This window comes from Odocoileus virginianus, chromosome 31, assembly GCF_023699985.2.
Source record: "Odocoileus virginianus isolate 20LAN1187 ecotype Illinois chromosome 31, Ovbor_1.2, whole genome shotgun sequence".
NCBI classification, from domain to species: domain Eukaryota; kingdom Metazoa; phylum Chordata; class Mammalia; order Artiodactyla; family Cervidae; genus Odocoileus; species Odocoileus virginianus.
In genome coordinates this window covers 16,618,053-16,641,561 of record NC_069704.1, presented here as the reverse complement: position 1 = coordinate 16,641,561, position 23,509 = coordinate 16,618,053, and the positions used below count along the sequence as shown (strand labels likewise).

Below are 23,509 nucleotides of genomic sequence, written 5' to 3'. Positions count from 1 at the left end.
TGATTATTCTCCTGAATCAGACTTTTTGGTGCCATTTTGTGGGACCAAATATACGTAAAACTCTGTAAGTCATAAGAAACAGGTAAGAGTTAAATTTACCTTCTAATCTTTTGTAGGAGACACCGCTATTGAAAGTGGACAACATTATTGGGAGGTCAAGGCCCAGAAGGATTGTAAATCCTACAGTGTGGGAGTAGCGTACAAGACTTTGGGGAAATTTGACCAATTAGGAAAGACAAACACTAGTTGGTGTATCCATGTGAACAACTGGCTACAGAACACATTTGCAGCAAAGCATAATAATAAAGTCAAAGCCTTGGATGTTGCTGTTCCTGAAAGAATAGGTGTATTTTGTGATTTTGATGGGGGTAAGTTTGCTGATTTTCTCCTGAGTCATTTCACCATCATTGTGTTTCATTACTCTGCTCAGTCATGTCCGACTCTTTGCGACCCCATGGACTATAGCTTGACAGACATCTCTGTCCATGGGATTCTCCAGGCAAGAATACTGGAGTGGGTTGCCATGTCCTCCTCCAGGGAATCTTCGCAACCCAGGGATCGAGCCCAGGTCTCCCACATTGTAGATGGATTCTTCTTTCTGAGCCACCAGAGAAGCCCATGCTTTCCTATAGTAATAATCTGTACAGAATTTCCACTAGTATTGTGGTAAGGATGTTTTGACCTACTAGGATTTGATCACAAACATAGCTTCAGGTCTATAGTTGACTGAAAGAGCGTGTGATGTCTGCTTGCAGGCCCACAAAGGCACTCATCTATAATATACTAAGTAAGTCTGAAAAGAAGATGTTGCTAATTTTAGTTATGAGCATTAAAATGTCTTATGCCCATTTTAATTCCTCCCTTAGCTTGTTTTGTTAACTGTTAAGAATGGTAGGGAAATAGGTAGCGTGGCCGAGCGGTCTAAGAATGGTAGGGAAATAGACCTTAGAAATTACCCACTCCTTCTGCCATAGAGTGTGATTTCCTTATTGCATCATCTCTGTGAGCAGTCGCCAGTCCTGTGCTTGAGCCTTTCTGTGTGAAGCTCGGTCTTAGAAGGCAGCCTGTTCCACTGTGGGATGACATTTGATCAGAAGGTTTTTCTTAAGTCAACTCATTTTGTCTCTCAGTAACTTCTAAGACTGTTGATGTTAAGTCTTGTCATCTGAAGAAACACAAAATTATGTTCCCCAATTCATATTTACATTATAATCCTTATTTGTTTAAAAACTAACATTGCTTCTCTTTCCCTGTTTTTCCAGACTGTACATTCTCTGTACCATTAGCTGTTCCTTTTAATTTAATTTTTCCAAACCTTTATTATCACCTGTGGTTGTATACTGTCTATATATATTTTAAAGATTGATTCTCAAAGTAGAACACACAACTTCTGACCACTGTAGATTAGTGATTTGACAGCATGATTTCTAGTAACAGGACTTAACAGCACTGTAGGTCAGTACTGAGCTGGTAGCCACCTAATCCACTAGATCTTTTTCCATTGAGTTCTGGCAGATTATCTTTTTCCTCTGATGTTAGGCAGTGTAAAGGTGTTTCCCTGCTGTTCATAACTCAAATGAAGAACACTGTATTTGTCCTTAAGTTTCATCTTAATAGATTTTGCCAATCTTCCCTCCTCTTAAGATCATCTAAAAATTAACTTGGTGTTTATCTTTAAGCTTTTTGAGTTAGGTAATTGATAAATGTCTTGTCTACTGTCATCTAAATATAACACTTTGATGAAGTACTGTTGAAGTAGGGAACAAAAGTAATTCCCTAAACGCCTCACTCCAAGTTGACACTTAAAGCTAATAAAACCAAGTTTTACAATTTTAAGTAACATTATGTCCAAAGAATTCCATGAAGTATCAACCTGGTTATTCAAAAAGGAAAAAAATTGACTTTGGTTTGATTTACTTTTAGTGATGACATGTCAGTTTTGCTGCATTTTTAAAAATTTACTCACTTAGACTCATAAATAATTTTCCTCAGGATAAATAGTAAACTTATTGGAATATCAATACATTTTTTTCTTTTTAAACTATCAAGATAGCATTTGCTTATCTTCTTCTGTCTCTTTTCCCATACTTTGTAACTCCTTAAAGATAATTAAAGATACTTAAGGAATCTTTAATTATACTTAATCTTTAAGAAAAAACAAAGATTCCTTAAGGATGGTAAGAAGTATAATTGTTAACCTAAAGCATAGGGTATAGAAACACATTGTAGTGTAGGATGGGATCAGATTCTGAGGGCCTTGAAAAATAATAATAAGCTAGTCTTTTTTAAGTAATTGAACGGGGGCTTCTGTTTATTTTAGAAAACTGTGGTTATATGATGATAATATAGTTTTAGACATATTAGAGAATAAATGGTTAAATGTGGAAGAGGTTGCAAAATACTGAGAGAGGAAGACTTTTCAAGGTGGTCTTTAAGTAATATAGACAGACCATGTCTGTTTTGTTAAGTATTATGTCCTTATTGCTTGGCAAGTGCTTTACATCCGTTCAGTTCAGTCGCTCAGTTGTGTCCGACTCTTTGCGACCCCATAGACGGCAGCATGCCAGGCCTCCCTGTCCATCACCAACTCCTGAAGCTTACTCAAATTCATGTCCATCCAGTCGGTGATGCCATCATCTCATCCTCTGTCATCCCCTTCTCCTCCCGCCTTCAATCTTTCCCAGCATCAGGGTCTTTTCAAATGAGTTGGTTCTTTGCATCAGGTGGCCAAAGTATTGGAGTTTTAGCTTCAGTATCAGTCCTTCCAATGAATATTCAGTACTGATTTCCTTTGGTTGGATCTCCGTGCAGTCTAAGGGAGAGTCCCGTGGACTCTTGAGAGTCAGGAGTCTTCTCCAGCACCACAATTCAAAAGCATCAATTCTTCAGCATTCTGCTTTCTTTATAGTCCAACTCTCACATCCATACATGACTACTGGAGAAACCATCGCTTTGACTAGACGGACCTTTGTTTGCAAAGTAATGTCTCTGCTTTTTAATATGCTGTCTAGGTTGATCATAACTTTTTTCCAAGGAGTAAGTGTCTTTTAATTTCATGGCTGCAATCACCATCTGCAGTGATTTTGGAGCCCAGAAAAATAAAGTCAGCCACTGTTTCCACTGTTTGCCCATCTGTTTGCCAGGAAGTGATGGGACCAGATGCCATGATCTTAGTTTTCTGGATGTTGAGTTTTAAGCCAACTTTTTCACTCTCCTCTTTCACTTTCATCAACAGGCTTTTTATTAGTTCTTCGCTTTCTTCCATAAAGATGGTGTCATCTGCATATCTGAGGTTATTGATATTTCTGCCAGCAGTCTTGATTCCAGCTTGTGCTTCATCCACCCAGTGTTTCTCATGATGTACTCTGCATGTACGTTAAATAAGCAGGGTGACAATTTACAGCCTTGACGTACACCTTTTCCTATTTGGAACCAGTCTGTTGTTCCATGTCCAGTTCTAACTGTTGCTTCCTGATCTACATACAGATTTCTCAAGAGGCAGGTCAGGTGGTCTGGTATCCCCATCTCTTTAAGAATTTTCCACAGTTTGTTGCGATCCACACAGTCAAAGACTTTGGCATAGTTAATAAAGCAGAAATAGATGTTTTTTTGGAACTCTCTTGCTTTTTTGATGACCCCGCAGATGTTGGTAATTTGATCTCTGGTTCCTCTGCCTTTTCTTTACCTGCTGAGCCACAAAGTGGGTATTCTCTGCCTTTTCTAAATCCATCTTGAACATCTGGAAGTTCACAGTTCACATACTGTTGAAGCCTGGTTGGAGAATTTTGAGGATTACTTTACTCGCGTGTAAGATGAGTACAATTGTGTGATAGTTTTAGCATTCTTTGGCATTGCCTTTCTTTACATAGTAAACCCTTTTTAAGTTAAGTGATTAGTGGTAAGAGAGGCCTGAGCAGTGGGGAATCAAGAAGAATGGATTTGATGGCGTAAAAGTAGAATTCACAGGACTTGGGTACTAAAAATATGGATTGGAGGAAGGGACAAAGAGGAACTGAAGAGGACTGAGGTTCCATCCAGTGTGATCAAAAGGATGATCATGCCATCAACACAGTAGAGAGCATAGAGGATCCTGAGGAAAGATGAGATACCAGCAGGACAGCCATGTGGCATTACTTAGCTGAAGCTGAATGTTTGTTACATGGCATCACAGGATGGCCACTGAATGTTGCACAGAACCGTTAAGCGTTATTGTTCTTCTGTGCACTAACTTTGTGATCACATATAGGTTGCTTGGTATTTTGAAGTAGTTTATATAAGTAGTAGACATAATGTTAGTTTCTTTTCTAGTAGACATAATGTTAGTACTTTTCTTCTCTGTTTAGTGGCAGCTGATTTATTATGGGAACCTTGTAGAGAGAAAAGATCCTGGACAAACGTGTACATTTAGAATAGGAGGAAAAGAAACAGAAGATATCCTCAGGATTAAGAAACAAACCAAGAGAATAGTCATGAGAGAAAAGGTTGAAGAAATGATAACAGTTGTAAGGGTGTCCTCAGGTTGGACAGCTAGGTGGTCAGAAGGACTGTGATTTAGTTACATGATCACTGTTGAAAGACAGACTGTCAGGAGACCTTAAAAAAGAACTAAAACTGAAGCAGTGATAATTATACCATGATTTTAGAGATTTAGGGTATGAGTATGGCTTTAGGTAATTAGAGGACAAAGTCTAATAGAGTACACCTTAAATGGTGATAGGATTGAGTGGAAAGGCTGGTTATAGTGAAAAAAAAAAAAAAGGAGGAAGAAATAACCATGGTTTTTACTGGGCTAAGGGAACCATTTGTTAAATAATGGTAAAAAAGAGAAGTCTATAATTGAATAATTGGATAGTGCCAGATTATGAAAGCACTATGGAGATCTTAAAAACCAGGGAAAGAAAAGTGGATTTGGGCTTTTTCTTTTCTTTTTTTTTGGGGGGGTGCTTTTTCTTAAACATGTTTACCACTGATTTTCAAGTGAGAATTCCTGAGTCCAGTCCTCAAAGTGACAAAATGATGAATGCCAAAATATTCATTGGGTTATTACTTTTATGCATGATTATATGTTAGACTTAATTAGATGTTAATTTTTTTTTTTCAATAATAAACCAGACTTTTTTTCTCCTTCCCTTTAGGTCAACTTTCTTTCTATGATGCAAACTCAAAACAGTTGTTGTATTCCTTTAAGGCAAAATTTACTCAGCCAGTACTACCTGGTTTCATGGTTAGTACCTAATTTATATTTGTTTTGGCAACTTTAAGAAGAATATCTATGCTGTCTATTTGGGGAAACACAATATCTTATTTTTTTCTTATATTCCTCCTCCTTTCCCCAGTCTACCTCTCCTAAGTCTGTGATTGTATGTTTTGGGTATATTTTACTGAAGTAAGTGTTAAGACATAAAAGTCTGCAAATCATAAACATGTAGTTTGATTAGTGTTTTCATAGGACTGCACTCATTTTTGTAACCAGCATCTTGGTCAGGAAGTGGAACATTGTGCCCATTTCCAGCCTCTAATGGCCCTCCTCCAAAGGTGATTACTGTCTTGAGTTTTAATACCATAAATTCATTTGCCTCATTTTCAACTTTGTATAAATGGAATCATGCAATATCTTTTGGGCTCAACATGCGTTTGTGAGATTTATGCATGTTCTTCCACAGTATGGTAGTTCACATAGTTTTATATGGATATGTATAGTTTTTCATTGTATGCCTGTATCAGGATTTATTTACACATTCTAATTTAGTTGACTACTTGAGTGCTTTCCCATTGGAGACATTTACAAATAGAACTTCTATAAATATTCTTGTTAATGTCATGCTTTGCCCAGCTCAAGGTCACAGAGATATTTTGTTTTTTCTTGTAGCTTTATAATTAAAAAGTTTTACATTTAGGTCTTGGATCCATTTTGAGTTAATTTTTATATGTGATACAGAGTATAGTTTAAGATCTGTTTTTTTGCATATGGATATCCACATGTTCCAGTGCCACTTTCTCAAAGAGACTAACCTTTCTCCATTGATCTGCTCTTCCACTTTTGTGCTAGATATTTTGAGTAAATATTTCTGTAAATCACTTAATTTTCAATAAAATAATAGTTTCATAATTGTATTTCTAAAATTTATTTTTTATTGAAATATAGTTGATTTACAGTGTTGTACTAATTTCTTCTGTACAACACAGTGACTCAGGTGTACACACATATACTTTTTTTTTTCTTGACCAAACAGTTTGCAGGATCTTAGTTCCCTGACCAGGGGTTGCATCTGGGCTCTGGCAGTGAAAGCGCTGAGTCCTAACCGCTGGACCAGCAGGAAATTCCTCTGCACACTCTTTTTTATATTTTTTTCCATTATGGTTATCCCAGGATATTGGACATAGTTCCCTGTCTGTACTGTAGGATCTTGTTGTTTATCTCTTCTCTATGTAATGGTTTGCATCTGTTCACCCCAGCCTCCCAGTCTGCCCCTTCCCTAATCACATCCTCCTTGGCAGCCATGAGTCTGTTCTCTATGTCTGGGGCTCTGTTTCTGTTTCATAGATAGGTTCATTTGTACCATATTTTCTTGTATTTTAACAGTTATCATTACTGAACCTTAAAGTTTAAAAATTTTGGAATGTTAATTATATAGCCATGCGTTTCACAGTCTGCAAATTCTTTGTAACTATACTATAGTTACTGAGTGAATATTGAATACTTAGGATATAGTTGAAGGTGGGAATACATAGAAATTTCTAGAACCTCCCTTGCTTTAATTTAAGCTTGTCTGATATATACATGGCAGTTGATGATAGTTTAAATGATTCATATATTCACATTTTAATTCTCCTGGCTCTTTTCCATATCAGTTACCATTTACTTTACTGAATGATAGCTGCTTTGTTCAACACAAGTGAAGCAGTTTTATCATTCATAAACTCATTCACATTTATGATAATAGAATATGGCAAGTGTATTTGGATATTACCATTTGGTTTTTCTCAGATATCTTAGAGAATTATAAAAGGGTTCTTATTGTTAACAAGTTAGGGATGAAGCTAATGGGATTACTCTGTTAACAGAGGGGTGTTAGATTCCTATAGTTTCAGGTCACAGCCCATTATCAAAATCTAAGGCAGTAATTGGGATAAGAAAGATGAGTCTTTGTGTACTTCTCTTGGTTGTGAACTTTAGTATCAGTAATGATGGATGAATTTAGCCAAAGTCTCTAACTTTCTACAGCCCTTATTTTCCTCTCATGTGTAGCTCCAGTGGGTTCTGCTGTCATAAGACTTCCTTTGGCCAATATGGTTCTAAAAGACCCTTGAGTTGGCCTTTCTACTTCCCCTCAGTTCACATACGAAGGTTTTCCGTTTGAAATTTGATGATGTTCACTTGTGTTCACTGATTTTTTGCCTTTTAGTTGGAAAAATACAAGCATCCTGTAAGTTTCCCCTTAATCTGAAGTCTGACTGCAGCTGTGTTTCTGTCCTTCCTTAGGTTTGGTGTGGCGGACTTTCTTTGAGTACTGGGATGCAGGTTCCAAGTGCTGTGAGGACACTTCAGAAAAATGAAAATGGAATGACTGGCTCCACTAGCAGCTTAAACAATATTGCTCAGTAATGCCTACTCAGAATATGTTTATCTTCCCCCACTCCTTTTTGATTGGGTGGCCTTTTCCATGCAGTTACTAATCACAGCAGTTTACAAGTGGTGGAAGTCAGTTTTGCTACCTTCTGCTCTAAGGTCTGGAATCTGTTCGCATCAGGCATCTAGTAGGAAACAGTCCCAGGAGCCTGCTGTGTGATATCAGAGAAGCAAGCAGACATGGAGCAAGAAACTAATGTTTTGAAGAGGAAATGGGAAAAAAAGGCAGTGTTTAAGTAGTTACATAGAAACTCATTTTTGTGTTTCTTAGATTACTTTGACTATTCTAAAATGTTTAGTTACATGTGGTAGCCCTAGGGCTGGAGGGAAAAGCATTTAAATCTTCTTTCCTCTATACGTTCCTTTTTTTTAATGTCATCACTATCTATTATTTAATTCTTACACTGAAGCTTTAAAACTGTACAGTCTTTCATGGTTTTCTAAAAAACTGAAAAAATTGATTGGGCATGCTAGAGAGGTTTTCTTACAGTAGTTTATTTTTCCCCTTTTATAAATAAGTTGAGGTTTGCTAAATTATTGTCTTTTGTTTTTCAACTAGATTGTGTATCATTTTCTTCTTTCCAAATATTGTGATATTTCTCTTTCGGTTATAACTCAAAATAGAGAGTGGATAGGAAGTGTTTCTAGATATAATAGCTTTAAATTGCTCAAATTTCAGTTTTTACCTGCTGCAAAGGGATATTCTTTATACATTACCTTGTTTAATTAGACTTCTTTCCATTATTTTGAATAATGGGTAAGATTTTTTAAAGCTTTATATTTTCTGATTTTTTTGTCTAGTTTAATAGAATCTTTAATAGTTTTGGTAAAATTCCCACTTGAATTTGGTGTAATAACTGGCAATACTTATGCTTAGTTTTAACATTTTTAGTAAGGTGAAAGATCATTAAAGCTATATAGAAAGTAGAAAACACGACCTATTCAAGTTTTATCTATAAGGAATAGGTTATAAAAGGAGGTACCTAAAACTATTCTTTACTGAAGTCATCTGTATCTGCTTTTTAATAAGATGGAATGGTTAAAAACAAGAGTTTTGAAAAAACTATGTTAATCTCTCACTTATTTGGCACATGAATTTTTCAGACATACCTATTCAGAGGTTATTTTTCTCTCAGTATTTTGCTACTTCATTTGCTTTCTAAAGGGTCATAATGCTTCCAAAAATCAACATACAGTGATCTTTACCGTACGTAGGGAAGATGTATTAAACCATGAGTAACACCCATGATTATTGAGCAAAGCATTTATATTTTTAAAGTTGATTAAAATTTGTAACAAGTTCTTTGAGCCAAATTGGAAGTTGTCATTACAGTATTTAAGAATTCCTTGAGCATTTTCAAGAGGTCTGGGTTTGTATATTCCTTAATTTTTGAAGCTGTTACTTTCTCACGTTGAGTTTCTTCCATTCATATTTTAAGTATATTGTCTTATGATACCTTCTCCCTAGAAGTGACCATTGCTGTGTACATTTGAGTTACTTTCTATAGAAAGACCTGTGGGATAGGAACAGCTCATTCTCTCTTAAAGTTTATTGCTTACTGATGGGATGTTTTGTTCTTTGTAAAACAAACCTAATGAGTCTTGTTCAAACTGGGTATTCATTTTTCCAGAGGAGAGTCATATCTATACTGTTGTCTGATAACGTATTTTAAAAACCATAAGGCAGTTTAGAGTATGACATTGTCAAGTAGATATTGTTTTGATTCTCAAAATAAATATAATTTTGATTTTTGTTTTTCCTAGAGATTTTGAAAGAAATTTCAGATTTCTTTCCTGCAGCAGGATTATTGCAGGACCTAAGGAAACAGGAAGTTATAATTCTCTTTCATAAGAGTTAAACCTGAAAGCAGCAAGTTAGTGGTGGAGCTGCTTTATGTGAACAGTCACGTATATTTTAACAAAAATGACATGAAAAAGCCAGAAGTTCTTGTATAAAAACTTTTACTATTATGTCTGTATAATTATATCCTGTTTTTAATTTTAAGTGCCTTCTTCCTCTAAGCATGCTCTCGCTCCATGGCCCATGCATTGTCAACTGATACTTAAACCAGAGACCATTATGTTATACTGGTGAGGAGTTCTATTGCAGGGGCATGAGGAAAGGAAAATACTAGTCAGGGGCTGGAGGAGTGCATAGGATTCTTGTGTGTGCTCATCCCATCATTTCAAACCCTTTGTATAAAATATTCTAGTATCATTTGGAAAATTCATTTGAAGTAATACTGTTATACTTCAAAATAAGAATCTGGGGTTTCCCTCTTACTGTGCTTCTTTTTTTTTTTTTTGTTACTGTGCTGCTTCTTAAAGGTCCCCCCTCCCAAAAAAACAGAAACAAAATATGTGGGCTTTTAGCTTAATTCATGTAAGTTTATTTGTGTGAAGTTAAATTGGAGGAAGTTCGTCACTCTCATTTTCAAACTAGAAAATAATCAACTATAGTGCCTATTTACATAGTCTCAAATTATGGTAACTGTTAACTTGACACAATATATAACATTCTCATTAGCATTGGAATTAAAAAATACTGAGATTTTTTGCTCAATTGAAGACATGAAAAGTTGGTATACTCTTTAAAACATTTTTTTTTTTACTCTTTATTTTAACAGGTCAAACATGATTGCTTTCTACAAAAGAAATGCATGAGAGGTTGATGGTAGTGGATATACCACAGGTGTAAAAAATTATGTTTCATAAAAATATACACTTAGTATTGCCTTTCTCTTTTAGCAGTTGAATCTCAAACCAGTTGTAGTAAACTGGATAAAAAATGAAGGAGTTGCCTTAAGCACTTTAGAAAAAAGAATTTTTTTACATTTCGTTTTGACTCTTTGGACTGACTGTGTCACATACATCTTTAACTTTTCGTAAATATGTGCATACCAAATATTTACTAACTAAATGCACAAAGAAATTTAATATACAGTAATTCTTTGAATGTTCCAGGTGTAGGTAGACAATTTGAAAGTATTAAAGGTGTGCCTGTCTGTCCAGGGGTTTCACTGATGGCATCTGTACTATTCTGACAAACCATGGACTGCTGCTGGACAGCTAGACTTCATCGAATTTGTCCTGCGATCATTCTCCTCCATATTGTCATCTGAAGGGACATACTGGCTTGGTTTTATTTGCTCCCTTATGAAATTAAAGTATGCGCAGTATTACATATAATTTGAATTTTTGTGCTGATCCTCAGTGATACAAAGAATAAAATGATTTAGTTAGGCTAAGATACTCTTATCTCATGACTTACCCAGAATGATTAGTTTTCCTCCATATACTTTAAATCACATAAAATTATTAAGTTACTTAATGTCTTTTGGAAACATATGGGGAAAATTGGAAAAGGATACATATGTAAAATGATTATTTCAAAGTATTCATTTTAGAAGGGACAGTGTAGACTTCCGTAAAATATGTGAATCTGAGCTAAACAGACTAAGGACTGTATTTAAAAATCATCATGATAATTCTTTTGGCGAAAACTCCATATTTATAAGACCAGTATTCATTCATTGGTTAATTCATGTAACAAATATTTAAGTCTGGGATGGCAGTCATACTTTCTATTCAGATTTCCTAACTTTGTGAAGTTGATTTTCTGTGCGTACAGTACTTTTGCTGCTTTTGAGAGGTATGACAAAGTTTGCATCTTAAAAACAATTTTTTGCTAATCAGTCAGGAATTTTAAAAAGTAAATGTTAAGAGTTTATAAAAAATTATAATTAACTGCATGTAAAATGGTTCACCTATATGTAGTCATGTAAGATGTGTCTGAAAAAGTTTCTTCCTTGATTTTATTTTTACACTGAATATATTATTTTAGGGAAGTGAATGGTCAGCATAAATTTACTCGGCATCCAAATAACCATAAAGTTATTTTAAATTTATATTTCATAATGCCAGTGCTGGAGCATTTATAAGTGATCATGAATTTTCCTTAATCATTGCAGAAAGATTACCTCGTAGTCAGCATAGTTTTAGTTTTGTGTATATCTTACAGTATTCATATTATGCAAATACTTGTGATGCTCATGTCACATATGATAGCTTTGTTACCTGGAATATTTGATTAATGTAAATAAGCTTTTTGAGTAATTTGGAGGTTAACTGGACCACACTTGGTATATGTTTTTGTTGAAAATATATTGTTCGGTATGCCATATAAAGGTTAGTATTGACTTATAAATATCAGAGATTACCATAGTACTTTTCTCCTCAGACTACTCACATTCAAATTAAAACAGTGTTTGTTAATTCTGAGTCAGTGTAAGGTATACTGACTTTTGATTTGTAATCATTGGGGCTGTGTTAGTTTAAATTGGTATATTTTCTTAACGGTACCCAATCAAAATAAGTTGGTTCTTGGGGATGAACATGTAGAGGATTTCACAGTATATAGGACAGCCCGTAGGTGAATGTGTTTGCTTTGCCTTGGAGCTACTTAAGTTTATTCTAAGTGATTGGTAAAAGATATTTTTGTTAGTGTTAGAACTTGTTGGAGAGCTTAAGGGTTATGAGAATGCTTTTTTTTTTAAACATTTCCAAAATCTCTTAAGATACCAAAGCACTGAGTCTAATTTGCCTTTTAGGGGAGACTCTTTAAAATCAAATTTATAACTAATTCATACAATAAGATATATAATAGCTAAAGTTTTGAAATGATTTGTATTAAAAACCACTAGTCTTTAAATTTTCTAGATATAAAAAAATATTTTGGCTTAATTTTTTTTAAAGTATTTAAAATTAATCACCTTAGCTCTACTATATACTATATCTGTGATCTCTACATAATCACTTAATCATCTTTGGGCTTCCATTGCCTTACATAAAGGCAATGTAACTTGCCTTTACAACAATGTAACTTGTTCAGCCTACCTCACAGGGCTGTTGTGAGGAATAAAATGATATGGAGTATATGAAATAGATTCAACCACAGTAAAATGCTATGTAAATGTGAAGTATTACTTTTAGTTAATAATGGACTTTAGTGTTTGGATACCTCTAGATGCCATTTACTTTGATAAAGCATGTGCTTAAAGTGGTATCACCAGGACATGAAACCTGATTTTTTTTTTTTAAAGCCTGATTAAAATATCCTTTAACATTTTTAGTTTATGCATGACTTGTGGCCTTTTTTGTATTTTCTCATCAAGGTGTACTCTATATCAAGACTTCTAGAACTTAAAATTTCTCCCATAGCATTAACGTGTGTCAGAGTAGAATAGTAGCATAAATAAATGACTTAAGCTGTGTTTCCATCTAGGCATTTGCACTTTCATGACTGCTCAATGCCACATGCAAAGACTGAATTTGGCCTAAATAATTCTTCTGCAAAATACCAGCTTTAGTTGGTTCAACAGTTTGTTGTCATTGGATAGATGATATAAGGTGTATGTGACCTTTTAAAACATTTGATGACTTTTGTTGCATTATCATTTTTAAAAATACAATGACGCATTTCAAAACTCTGTTAACCTGGATATCATTTATTATCTCTCCTGACATGTTTTGCTTTAAACTGAATTAAGTGGCTTACAAATTATCTTGATCCACAGATTATTTGGTTTTTCTATCATTTGGACATGATTTTGCTATGCAGTTCTGATAGTAAAAATTCTAATTCCTCAGGTTTAACGTTTAAGTTAAAGATGAAGAACATTAATGAACTACTTACAGTGTACGCAGTGCTGAAAATTAGTGTTTATAATAAGCATTTTGCCTCATTTTTTTTGGAAACAAGACAAAGCTTTTAAAATGGTTTTTGAAATTTCAAAATAGAGTATTCAAGGTAGAGTAACTTGTATGTTGAAATGATTGTATGTTCTGTATAGAATAACCAAATTCTTAAAAAAACACCTGGAATATCTCATCTAAAAATTAAACTTTCTTTTCTTGCTTTCTTTTGCTTCAGTGCTTGCATTTTATCCACTCTTATTATTAAATATCTACAGTGTGCTGTTGAGCATGAGAGTTAAAAAAGCCATTAGAAATTTTACCTCCAAAGCTTTATATTTTAGAGCAGTGCCATTCAACGCAATTGTTTGCGATGACGGAACGTTCTGTAACCTGGGCTGTCCAACACAGTAAGCCTCTTAAATGTGTATGGCTAGTTCAACTAGGGAACTAAAATTTTCATTTTAACTTAAATGTAAAGAGCCACATCTTGCTAATATTAATAGCTGCTGCTTGTACAGTGCAGCTGTGGATGCTGTGAGTAACTATTATATAAACCAGGAACTTAGTTTCTGTCTTTGGAAGTTGTCACATCTTGGATTACATTTTGGTAGCTAAGACAGAATCAGAAGCTAAGATTTTTTAAAATTTATATTCTAACTTGAAACCAGTTTGGGAGATAAAAGAAAACCAGTCAATGACCACACAAGGCTGGAGCTCTTGTAACTAAGATCATTTTTACCAAGAGGAGAATGAAGAGATACTAGATAGTTTTGAGTCACAAGGAGAAGAGTGTGACAAAGATGCTGAGAAACCAATACCTTCATACAGAAGATGGAGTGTGAATGGGCGCAGCATTTCTGGAGAACAAGTAATATCAAGGTATTAAATACATACATAAGGACTTTCTGCAATGGTAAGGAGTCTGCCTTGCAAATCAGGAGACCTAGGTTTGATCCCTGGGTTGGGAAGATCCCTTGGAGAAGGAAATGGCAACCCACTCCAGGATTCTTGTCTGGAAAATCCCATGGATGGAAGAGCCTGGCAGGCTACAGTCCATGGGGTTGCAAAGAGTCGGACACGACTGAGCTACTTCACTTTCACTTGAAAGGTTGAATTCCATTGCTAGGTATTTCTGTTACATATACACTCACAAATTATGGTGCTAGTGGTAAAGAACCTGCCTGCTGATGCAGGTGACTTAAGAAATGCGGGTTCAATCCCTGGGTCAGGAAGATCCCCTGGAGGAGGGCATGGCAACCCACTCCAGTATTTTTGCTTGGAGAATCCCCTGAACGGAGGAGCCTGGCAGGGTAAGATTCATGCGGTGACAGAGTTGGACGTGACTGAAGTCGCTTAGCATGCATGCACACGCACACTGCAGCATTATGAGAGCGAACACAAACAACCTAATGGGCAGCCGTGCACTGCCATGGCTCCGAAGGCGTCCCTTTTCTATGTTGCTGCACAGGTTGTTGTATACTTGTGCAGACATGCTCTGCATGCCCCCTCCTCCCCAAATGTTATATAGACCATTTTTGGAATTTGCTTCCTCAGTTAGAGAAACTTTTCTTTGATATACCACTCCTAATGTGCCTGACTGGATCTCTGGGACAAGAACTCAGGAAATTGTGTACATTCCACTTTTCTGCTCATCTGTCCCTTATTAACCTCATTTTACCTTTACACTGCATGGTACTAGGAGTATGTGTATGCCCATTTTGCACGAGGTTGTGGGATTAGATAGTGACTCCAGGTAACCCTACACAGCTGATACTGTTATTAATGGGAGGGTTTTCATGACACCATGAAATGGAAAAAGCAAGCACAACAGTAATGTAACATGATACCATAGGGATGGGCATGTACACTTAGACTTGGGCAAGAAGGGGTCCCTGCCCTGATCCTCAGTCTCAGGCTGTACCTTTCCACAGAATGAACAAGTGAAGCTGGTGAGGAATTGTGTCCACTCCTAGTCTGTTCCACTACCCACTATGAACTCAATAGCCAGGATCCCGTAATCCTCAGCCCAAAGCTGGCTTCCATAACACATGCAGGCCTCTTCCCCAATCCATCCTGAAGACATTCTGCACTACAGACATATACCACTAGACTCAAGGGGAGGCAGTTCAGGAGTTTGGATGTGCAGACTGGAATGTCCACCTTCATGCTTCCAGGACCCTTGGGCAAGCTGCAGCTAGAGGCTAAAAGGAAACAGTCCCAGGGGACTGCAGGGAGAGCAGGCTGACCGGGTTCTCCTGTTGTCGCTTTCTAGCATGTGTCTGAGAATTCAATCTTGAACCTAGATTTCTGTTTCTTGAGAAGGAATATTTATCAAGGTAGAAGTCTATATGTTATGTGTATATGATCGACTCTTACGTATTTAGACACTTAAATCGAGATTGGCTTCCATTTCTACCCTTTTGCCCCAGACCCCACCATGTTAAGAGTGGGCCAGGATGTGTATGTGCTACTGCATCTAAATGATTTTTAAATGATGGATATGCTAATAATAGGGACCGTTTTTTACCAATCCTTGTACCCCTCCTCTAACTGGACTGGCAAACCAGGTTAAAGTATAGTGACTGTGATTCACAGCGAGTTGAAGGATCATGGCTGGGCTCCCCTCTGGTGTCCTGAAGTACTGCTCCTGCCAGCTGAATGGTATGTATACCTCTAGTTAGCTGTTTGTTCCCCAACTTACTTGTGCCAATGGCATTGTTGTATAATTTAAATATTACATAAACCAATGAAATTCAAGTATGAAAAGTTACTTATCAGGAAGGTGGGGGAACTTCAGTGATGATGATCAAGTTGCTGACGAGTTAGTTGTATCCGATAATCGTAAATTATAGAGGATTGCAAAAAAGAAAAATACAAATCTAGGACTCTGAATTCCTTCACTTCTATCTTTTAAGTTCCTGGTCCACTTTAAAGAAATATGCCAGAAACTATAGATGATCCATTATGTCTCTGGTTTATGTAAGAAAAGCTAGTCAGTTGGTCCACATTTAAAAAGACTATAGTTTAAATCAAAAGATTGGCCAGTGATGGGAATTCCCTGCAAGTCCAGTGGTTAGGACTTTGTGCTTCCACTGCAGCGGACATAGTTTAGATCCCTGGTCAGAGAACCAGGTCTCCTGAATGCCTGAGGCGTGGCTAAAAAAAAGATTGACTAATGTAATCCTCTATTATAACTGTCTTTTTTAAGCTTTACATGGAACAAGACTTTTTATGCACTTTACATTTGTGAACCTGATAACTTTCCCCTTTTCTTGTTAATTTATTATGACAATTTTCAAACATACAGAAGCATGCATGCATGCTCAGTCGTGTCTGACTCTTTATAACCCAGTGAATTAACCTGCCAGGCTTCTCTGTCCATGGAATTTTCCAGGCAAGAATACTGGAGTCAGTTGCCATTTCCTTCTTCAGGGGAACTGCCAGAGCCAAAGATGGAATCCGTTATCTCCTGCACTGGCAGGCAGATTATTTACCACTGAGCCACTTGGCAGAAGAGTAGGTTATTTATAATGAACATGTTTATGCTCATCATTTAGATTTATTAATTGTTAAAATATTGCCATGTTTGTCAGTTTTTAAGTTCTAAAAAATTTCACCCATAAGTACTGCAGTATACATCAATGATGATGACACAGCCACATTCTATTAACATTCTTAGCAAAATTAACAGCAATCCGTTAGTATTATCTAATGGCTCAGTCCGTATTAAAATTTCAGTTGTCCCAAAAATGTGTTTTTATGGTTGCTTTTTTAAAATCAGGGTCCAGACAAGGTCCATACATTGCATTTGGGCATGTCTCTTAAGTCTGATGTTGCATTAGTTCCCTCCACCACCTTTTAAATGCCATTAATGAAGAAACTGGGGCATTTGTCTTGTAGAATGTTCCACATTCTGAGCGATTCTCTATAGCCTCTGTTAAATCAAGAGTTATGGTTGAATGTGGGTTCAATTTTTAGGCAAGAATCTTTCATAGGTAGTGCTGTGTACTTTCTGTTGCATCACATCTGAAAGTGCATGCTGTGATGTTGCCCCAGAGTTAATGATAAGATTGATCAGTGGGTTCAGGGGGTTCCAGCCTAATCCATCTATTAAGAAATTCCCCATCAACATTTCAACTTAATTTTAGCCTCTGCTGATGAGGGTTGTTCTTATTTCACTAGGAGTAGCAATGATTGTTCTATCATTCATTCTTTATTAGCTGGAATTCTCATTAGCATTTTGATTACACTGCAGTCCTGTTCTAAAAGGCAGCATAAATGCTCAATGACTTTATCAAGTTTCAGGGTAGTGAGTTCATGCCCTGGCAGTCATCAGTCTTGACTAATGAGTTTCACATGTAAGGAACCGTGAAGCCGAGAATTTTTATGTATTTTCTGTATTTCAGTTAATAGCAGTTATTCATTTTGATGCTCAAAATTTACCATCTTCAGTCCTTTAGGTGAACACCTGTATCCAGTGATCCATGAATCTTTGCTAACTTCCTTCCTTTGAGTGTTACCTACTTTTTAAATAAACCTACTAACTACTAGTCCAAGTAATAAGAGGGCTCTGTATAAAACTGAGTCCCCTAAAACAGTTCTTCTGGTGACTATAATTAACCTCTTTATCCCAAACCTTTCTTGCTCCCCATTTCAGAATTGAATGTCAAAGAAAAGGGGGGACTGTGACCGAGCAGGACCCTAGGGGACCTTCCCTGTGACAGACAACACCCCCACCCCCACCCCACCATGTCCTCCACCTGCCTCTTGTTTGTAGAAAAGCTTTAGTCTCCCAGTGATTCTCAAAAGACTGGCTTAATAGTTAATGATTAGGGAAGATGTAGAAACAAAGATGCGAAGAACTGACTCATTCGAAAAGACCCTGATGCTGGGGAAGACTGAAGGCAGGAGGAGAAGGGGACAGCAGAGGGTGAGATGGTTGGATGCCATCACCGACTTGATGGACACGAGTCTGAGTAAGCTCCAGGAGTTGGTGATGGACAGGGAGGCCTGGCGTGCTGCAGTCCATGGGGTGCTGCAGTCCATGGGGTGCAGAGTCGGACACGACTGAGCAACTGAACTGAACTGAGAAAGAAAAGCAATTGGGCCAGGAAACTGGCAACAATTTAGACTTTAAACCAGGCACACAGAATTACCAAACTCCCTGTTTCCCTGAAAGATACAAAGGTCTGATTGACAGTCTTGTTATTTTAACAGGAAGCGGGCCCCCACCAGATGAAAGCTGCTGACCACAAGCACATAGACCACACACTGGTTGAAAACAGAAGACTGGTGATGCTGGAAACTTCACCTTGATGCTAACCAGTCCAGGAACTACATACAAGCTGGTCACACATCCTGCTCCCTCCCTCACACTGCCTTTACAGTATCTGTCTCCTAACTAGCAGCCTGGAGACAGCCTTAGGACAGCAGTCCACCGTCTTCCCAGGTTGCGGACCTCCTGAATAAAGCAAATTTTCCTTTTCCACTAACACTCGTCTCAAGTACTAGCCTTTTGAGCAGCAAGCAAGGGAACTGGGGTTCAGTACTGGTGTTGTCTGGTTACATACTAAATAAATCTGTATGTACACAGGAAACTTATGCAAGGAAAAGTAAGAAACTTACAAGGAACATAACCCTGGGAAATGAGAAAGACATATACTTTTCCAAAAAACAGTTCAGATTCCATGTGCATTATTGAGCACTCATAATGGCATTCTTCTAGAAGGCACAAAAATGCATCTATCATACATCAAGTTGGAAACCAATCAACCCACTAAAAATAATTAAGGGTGTAAGAGAACGTATATACAGTATTAGGTATTAGTACAATAAATGTGTTATACATACCAGCACGACTACTATTATAAAATGCTGATTTCAAAATGAAAAGGTTTAGCAAACGACTCAGATATATGAGGAGAGTCTTTCCAGTTTTCACCATGGGCTGATAATAGAAATTCTTGTAGAAAGAACTTAAAATTACAGTGATTTGTTCAGTGCTTTAGAGTTTTCAAAATTATGTCAAAACGGATTCATAGGTGTTCATTTACAGTAATTCTTTGGATTACAGTTAAAAGTCCGGTCTGGAACTGAATGTGTATTTCCAGAATTTAACAGGAGTGTAACAGTTCGCTGGAGCTTGGGTGTTTCCCAGGCACCTCAACCTCAAGAGCAATATTAACTCAGTTGTTTCCCACGTGGATCAGTGGTAAAGAATCCGCCTGAAGATGCAGGAGAGACGGGTTTGACCCATGGGTGGGGAAGATCCCCTGGAGGAGGAGATGGCAACCTACTCTAATATTCTCGCGCGAAATCCCACGGACAGAGGAGCCTGGCGGGCTACAACCCATAGGGTCGCAAACTGTCGTACCAGAATTAGCGACCACACAGCTTAGCGACTGAGCCCGACTGTTTCCCACTCCCTCCCCCGTCTCACCCGATGGTACCGAAACCACAATCTGGAGAGTTCTTCTGAATCCCTCTGCAGAGCATACACACTAAAAACTTATCTGAAATTCATTTAACTGGCGTCCTATATTTTATCTCGCAAACCCACACACTTTGAGGAGCACAGCTCAGCGGGCGCCTCTACAATTCATGGACTACCTCCTAAAATCTCAGATCGCCAAGGGCGCTGCTGTAGTAGTTACCTAGGCAAGAGATATTATTAAAAAAAAAAAAAAAAAGCTTGGCTACGAAGCTTAATCCCCCAAACCAGAAAATTTCCGGGTTCAGTAAACTTCGGGAGGTGAGGAAGCGCCGGGGACCGTAGACCTGCCGGTGGCCAGTCTCCCGAATGTGCTTACGCCTCGGCCACCAACCAGACCAGTGCGCACGACTCCGCGCTTGAAGGCCCCTTTTGCAGCAGTTGCTGTGAGTGCCGTAAAGCGGAGTTGCCGCCGCTGTTGGCTGAGGTAAGGTGTGAGAGGCGCTGCGTGGTCTCCGGGGATGGGCGGGCATCTCAGGAGGGTGTCGCCGGTGGCTCGTCTGCCATCACTGGGCATTCCCCCAGCTCTCTGGGCACCTGCCCTGGCCCAGGCAGGCCACAGGTTGAGCGCCCTCCGGGCGGGGAATACTCAGCAAGGCAGTCCACGAGCACTTCAGGGAGGGTTTGCTCGGGCTCCTCCCCCCGCCGCCACGCTTCTGGTCGTGTCAGCCACTAAAATCCTCTGCCGGGATTGGACCGGTTTTTGACTCCATCGAGCCCCTTGTAGGACCCGGTTGGGGTCTTGACGTTTGAGTAGGGTCGTGAGAGCCGTTTCGGGGTTTGGAAAAGGATCTAGGGGGCGGGGGAGAGCGTTGCAGGTTTGGGGGCCAGTGTGTGTAAAATTGTAGAAGCATGAAAGGAGCCCCCAGGTTTGGGCAGCTCTGCGTATTAAGGGAGTGGCTGGAGGGGTGGGTATGGAGACGGGAAGGCCAGGAACGTGGCCGGAGCTAACGCTGGGGCTCAACTGGGAAGGGCCTTGATGCCCCATGAGGGAGTGTGGCGTGCTTCCGCGGGCAGTGGGGGAGCTACGATAGCTTTCTGGAGAGGGGTATTTGAATTAATCATCCCTTTCTCTCTTGCTTTCCCCCTGGGTTCCGCTTTCAGTTCAGTTGGAGGAGTGTTTACTGACGCGTCCCTTTTGCGTGCTTAATAATGGGATGGACACTGCTAGCCGTGTAAATAAAGTTTCATATGGCACTGACATAAGCCTTTTGTTTGCATTATCAACGAGGGGTGTCGGGAAAGACTGACAGAGAGAGCTGACGCCAGCTTTGGGTAGGAATCTGGGGAACTGTTATTCAGATTTTGTCACCATCACCAGTTCTCAAGTAACACGAGAGAAGTCACTTCTCAGGTTAAAAAGAGAACCTCGATGATATCAGGTTCTTTTTACTTTTGAAGATAGCAGGTTTTTAAAGAATAAGCATCAGCCTGGGAACAAATAGAAAAGTGAGTGATGGAGCAGTGCATTAGAAATTGGGGAAAAAGAAGTCTGGGATTGGGCTGTGCTTTGAGGATGGATAGAGTTTGAGTCAGCCAGAACCATCTCTACTAAGCACCGTAGATAAAGGTAGAGGCAGCAGGAATAAGCCTCTGGGAAGATAGAGGACTTGGGGAGGATGGCACTACATGTTGAAGGAAGCTCAGCTGAAAAGAAAATGCAGTGTGTTCTAAAAAGGAAGAAAAAAGGAACGGGAGAAATGTCAACAATACACAGAACTTGATTCCTTGGATCTCGGTGATGGATATTTTGAACCTGTGTTTCTAAAAAGTGAATTTAAGTGCTGTTGATAAAAACGAGAATTCTATCAAAATTCTGGGAGGTGGTAATCTATTGGGAGTGTAGTGGTGCAGATTGTAGTTTTGTTTTGCCAATAACTAGCCTCTTGGGCTGTCATTTAATTCTTCTAGATCCTATTCTCTTCTCTAAAATAATGTAGACTTGGTGATCTCTTTTCTCTAAAACTTGTAAAATGTGAGTCTGTGAGGATGGATAACTGTTCTCTTCTGAAGGGGGCTGGGAGATAGATGATGGAGAATAAATGGGTTAAATTTGAGGTGTAGGACATAGAGTTAAATGTTTAGGCAGCTGGAGTTTGAGAAAGTTAAGTGGTAAGGTTTCTCTTTAGAGATGTTAGTTAAAATCTTGAAAATGAGTTTGCTTTGAGGGAGAGATTATAAGGAGTCACTATAGGATGTGTGTGTAGATAGGAGACTAGAGAAATGATTGAAAGAGACGTATAGATCTCTGTGAGCAAGGACTCCTTTTCAAAAAGGATTACATTTTGGGGGTCAACATTTTACTAAAATAATTTAACAGTATTTACAGTCAATATTAAGCAACCATTTCTGGGAACTCTGGCAGAAAATAAACAATTCAGATAGATATAGTAGATATAGTTTCCACCGTCATTCTGATGTCTATTCAGAAGTAATATCATTTATATGCTTATTTATCCAACAAATACGTATGTTTCATGCCTGGAATATATAATGAAGAAAGAAAATATTGTTCCTAGTGTCCCTGCATGTAAAGGCCATAGTGTCTAAATCAGTGCTTTTCAAATTTTAATGCCCATATGAATCACCCGAGGATCTTAAAATGTAGATTAAATATAGATTCTGAATCACTAGGTCTACAGTACAGCCTAAGAATTTTTGACATGCTCCCAATGTGATGTTGATTTGTTGGTCTGAGGACCATACTTTTAAGTAGCAAAGATTAAGCCATTACTACTACTTGTTATCTACTTTATTAATAATTTTATTGTCTTTATGAAAATAATATATGTTCATTATAAAAATATCAGGACAGTGTAGAAAAGCATAAAGAACAATGTAAAAATCACCCCAACCTCCATACTTAGAAATGACCATTATTAATATGTTGCTGAACATCCATCCAGATTTTATGTATGTACATATGTTCACACTTACATATTGTACCAAGTACTTGATGCATGCTGAGTCATGTGTTTGATTCTGTTAGCTTTATAGTTTTACTGAGATCAGTACCCAAACATCCTCAACCAAGCAGTTAAGTACTTGCATTCTTGGGGAAAAGACTTTACCCAGTTAACTTGGTTTAATGCTATTCTGTTACTCCAAATATTGGGAGATATTAAAATAATGAAAGCTTGTGATGTTGTTGGGGTTGTAGTATTTGTTAATTGAGCCATAGAATGAGAGAATTTTTTAAAGTTTTTTTTTTAAAAACTTAGTCGTTTTTTCCTTTTCATTACAGAATCAATTGATATTCACGTAGGCTAAATAAAAAGGAAAAAGAAAAACACCTACTGTCCTCCCAACCCAAAGACAACCACTGTTCTTAGCCTGGTGTGTATGCTACTAAGATAACTCTTAAATGACCCATGAAAATAATGTATGCAAATTATTTTTGGGTCAAAAGAAATCCTTGGTTCCTCAACTTTCTGCTGCCTTTGCAATAACCGTAATCTATTGTTTATACTATAGAGTCTTATAACAGGGAACAGCTCACAGGTTGCCTGGTGTCTGTAGGGTGTACACAGGACCCAGTAATATTTGTGAACTTAATGGAAAAAAAGAATGAATGAGGGAACAAACCAAACTGCTCTGTGTGACAGCCTCCTGTCTCAAGGAACTGTAACTGATTAAGACTGACTGCAAAAATAGTACAAGTACAAGTGCTGTGTGGATATAAATGAGGGGGC

General features: G+C 37.9%; 2 protein-coding genes across 7 annotated transcripts in view; both read left to right on the top strand.

The window, feature by feature from the left end:
* The window catches only part of FSD1L (fibronectin type III and SPRY domain containing 1 like), a 66,799-nt gene extending 53,248 nt beyond the window's left edge, over positions 1 to 13,551 (top strand). For all 3 annotated transcript variants that reach the window (XM_020869465.2, XM_070459348.1, XM_020869468.2), the window contains 3 exons: positions 117 to 368; positions 5,136 to 5,224; positions 7,484 to 13,551. In XM_020869465.2, the coding sequence (XP_020725124.1) occupies positions 117 to 368; positions 5,136 to 5,224; positions 7,484 to 7,606 (464 nt within the window). In that variant the 3' untranslated portion in view covers positions 7,607 to 13,551. The remainder of the gene's footprint in view (positions 1 to 116; positions 369 to 5,135; positions 5,225 to 7,483) is intronic.
* Positions 13,552 to 20,139: 6,588 nt separating this feature from the next.
* The window catches only part of FKTN (fukutin), an 88,886-nt gene continuing 85,516 nt past the window's right edge, over positions 20,140 to 23,509 (top strand). For all 4 annotated transcript variants that reach the window (XR_002309120.2, XM_070459349.1, XM_020869451.2 and 1 more), the window contains exon 1: positions 20,140 to 20,244. The gene's annotated coding sequence lies outside the window, so the exon portion shown is untranslated. The remainder of the gene's footprint in view (positions 20,245 to 23,509) is intronic.